We start from the raw sequence: 438 nt of genomic DNA, 5'->3' as shown, positions 1-438 counted from the left end.
CGGGGGGACACCCGGGAGACATGGCCCCCAACTCGGACACGGTGGAAGGGACCACCCTGCTGCCGGGAGAGGACATCACCACGGTGGGATCCAATCCCAGCTCCTTGGCCGTCAGCGCCAAAGACGCCGACAAGCAGCAAGGCCAGCAGGGCGGCCAAAACCCCAGCCAGGCGGGACAGCAGCAGGGCCAGCAGAAGCAGAAGCGGCACAGAACCCGCTTCACACCGGCGCAGCTCAACGAGCTGGAGAGGAGCTTCGCCAAGACCCACTACCCGGACATCTTCATGCGGGAGGAGCTGGCCTTGCGCATCGGCCTCACCGAGTCCCGGGTGCAGGTATGTGCGGCCGTCCCCGCGCAGCTCCAGCTCCTGCGAGACCCTTTCCCGGGGCCGCGGGCGATGCCCCGGCTGGCGCCGGGCTCGAGGGCGCGGCCGCGGG

At 70.1% G+C, this 438-nt stretch overlaps 1 protein-coding gene across 1 annotated transcript; it reads left to right on the top strand.

Moving 5' to 3' along the window:
• Positions 1-5: 5 nt before the first annotated feature.
• Positions 6-425, top strand: LOC104916544 (homeobox protein orthopedia-like; the record flags this gene model as incomplete). Its single annotated transcript, XM_010727578.2, has 1 exon — positions 6-425. A coding segment is annotated over one exon (420 nt), but the record flags the coding sequence as incomplete, so codon positions are not given.
• Between the last annotated feature and the right edge of the window lie 13 nt (positions 426-438).

The sequence above is a fragment of the Meleagris gallopavo genome, unplaced genomic scaffold (genome assembly GCF_000146605.3).
Source record: "Meleagris gallopavo isolate NT-WF06-2002-E0010 breed Aviagen turkey brand Nicholas breeding stock unplaced genomic scaffold, Turkey_5.1 ChrUn_random_7180001913657, whole genome shotgun sequence".
Classification (NCBI taxonomy): domain Eukaryota; kingdom Metazoa; phylum Chordata; class Aves; order Galliformes; family Phasianidae; genus Meleagris; species Meleagris gallopavo.
The sequence above is the reverse complement of the archived record's forward strand: the minus strand, read 5'-3'. Positions and strand labels throughout refer to the sequence as shown.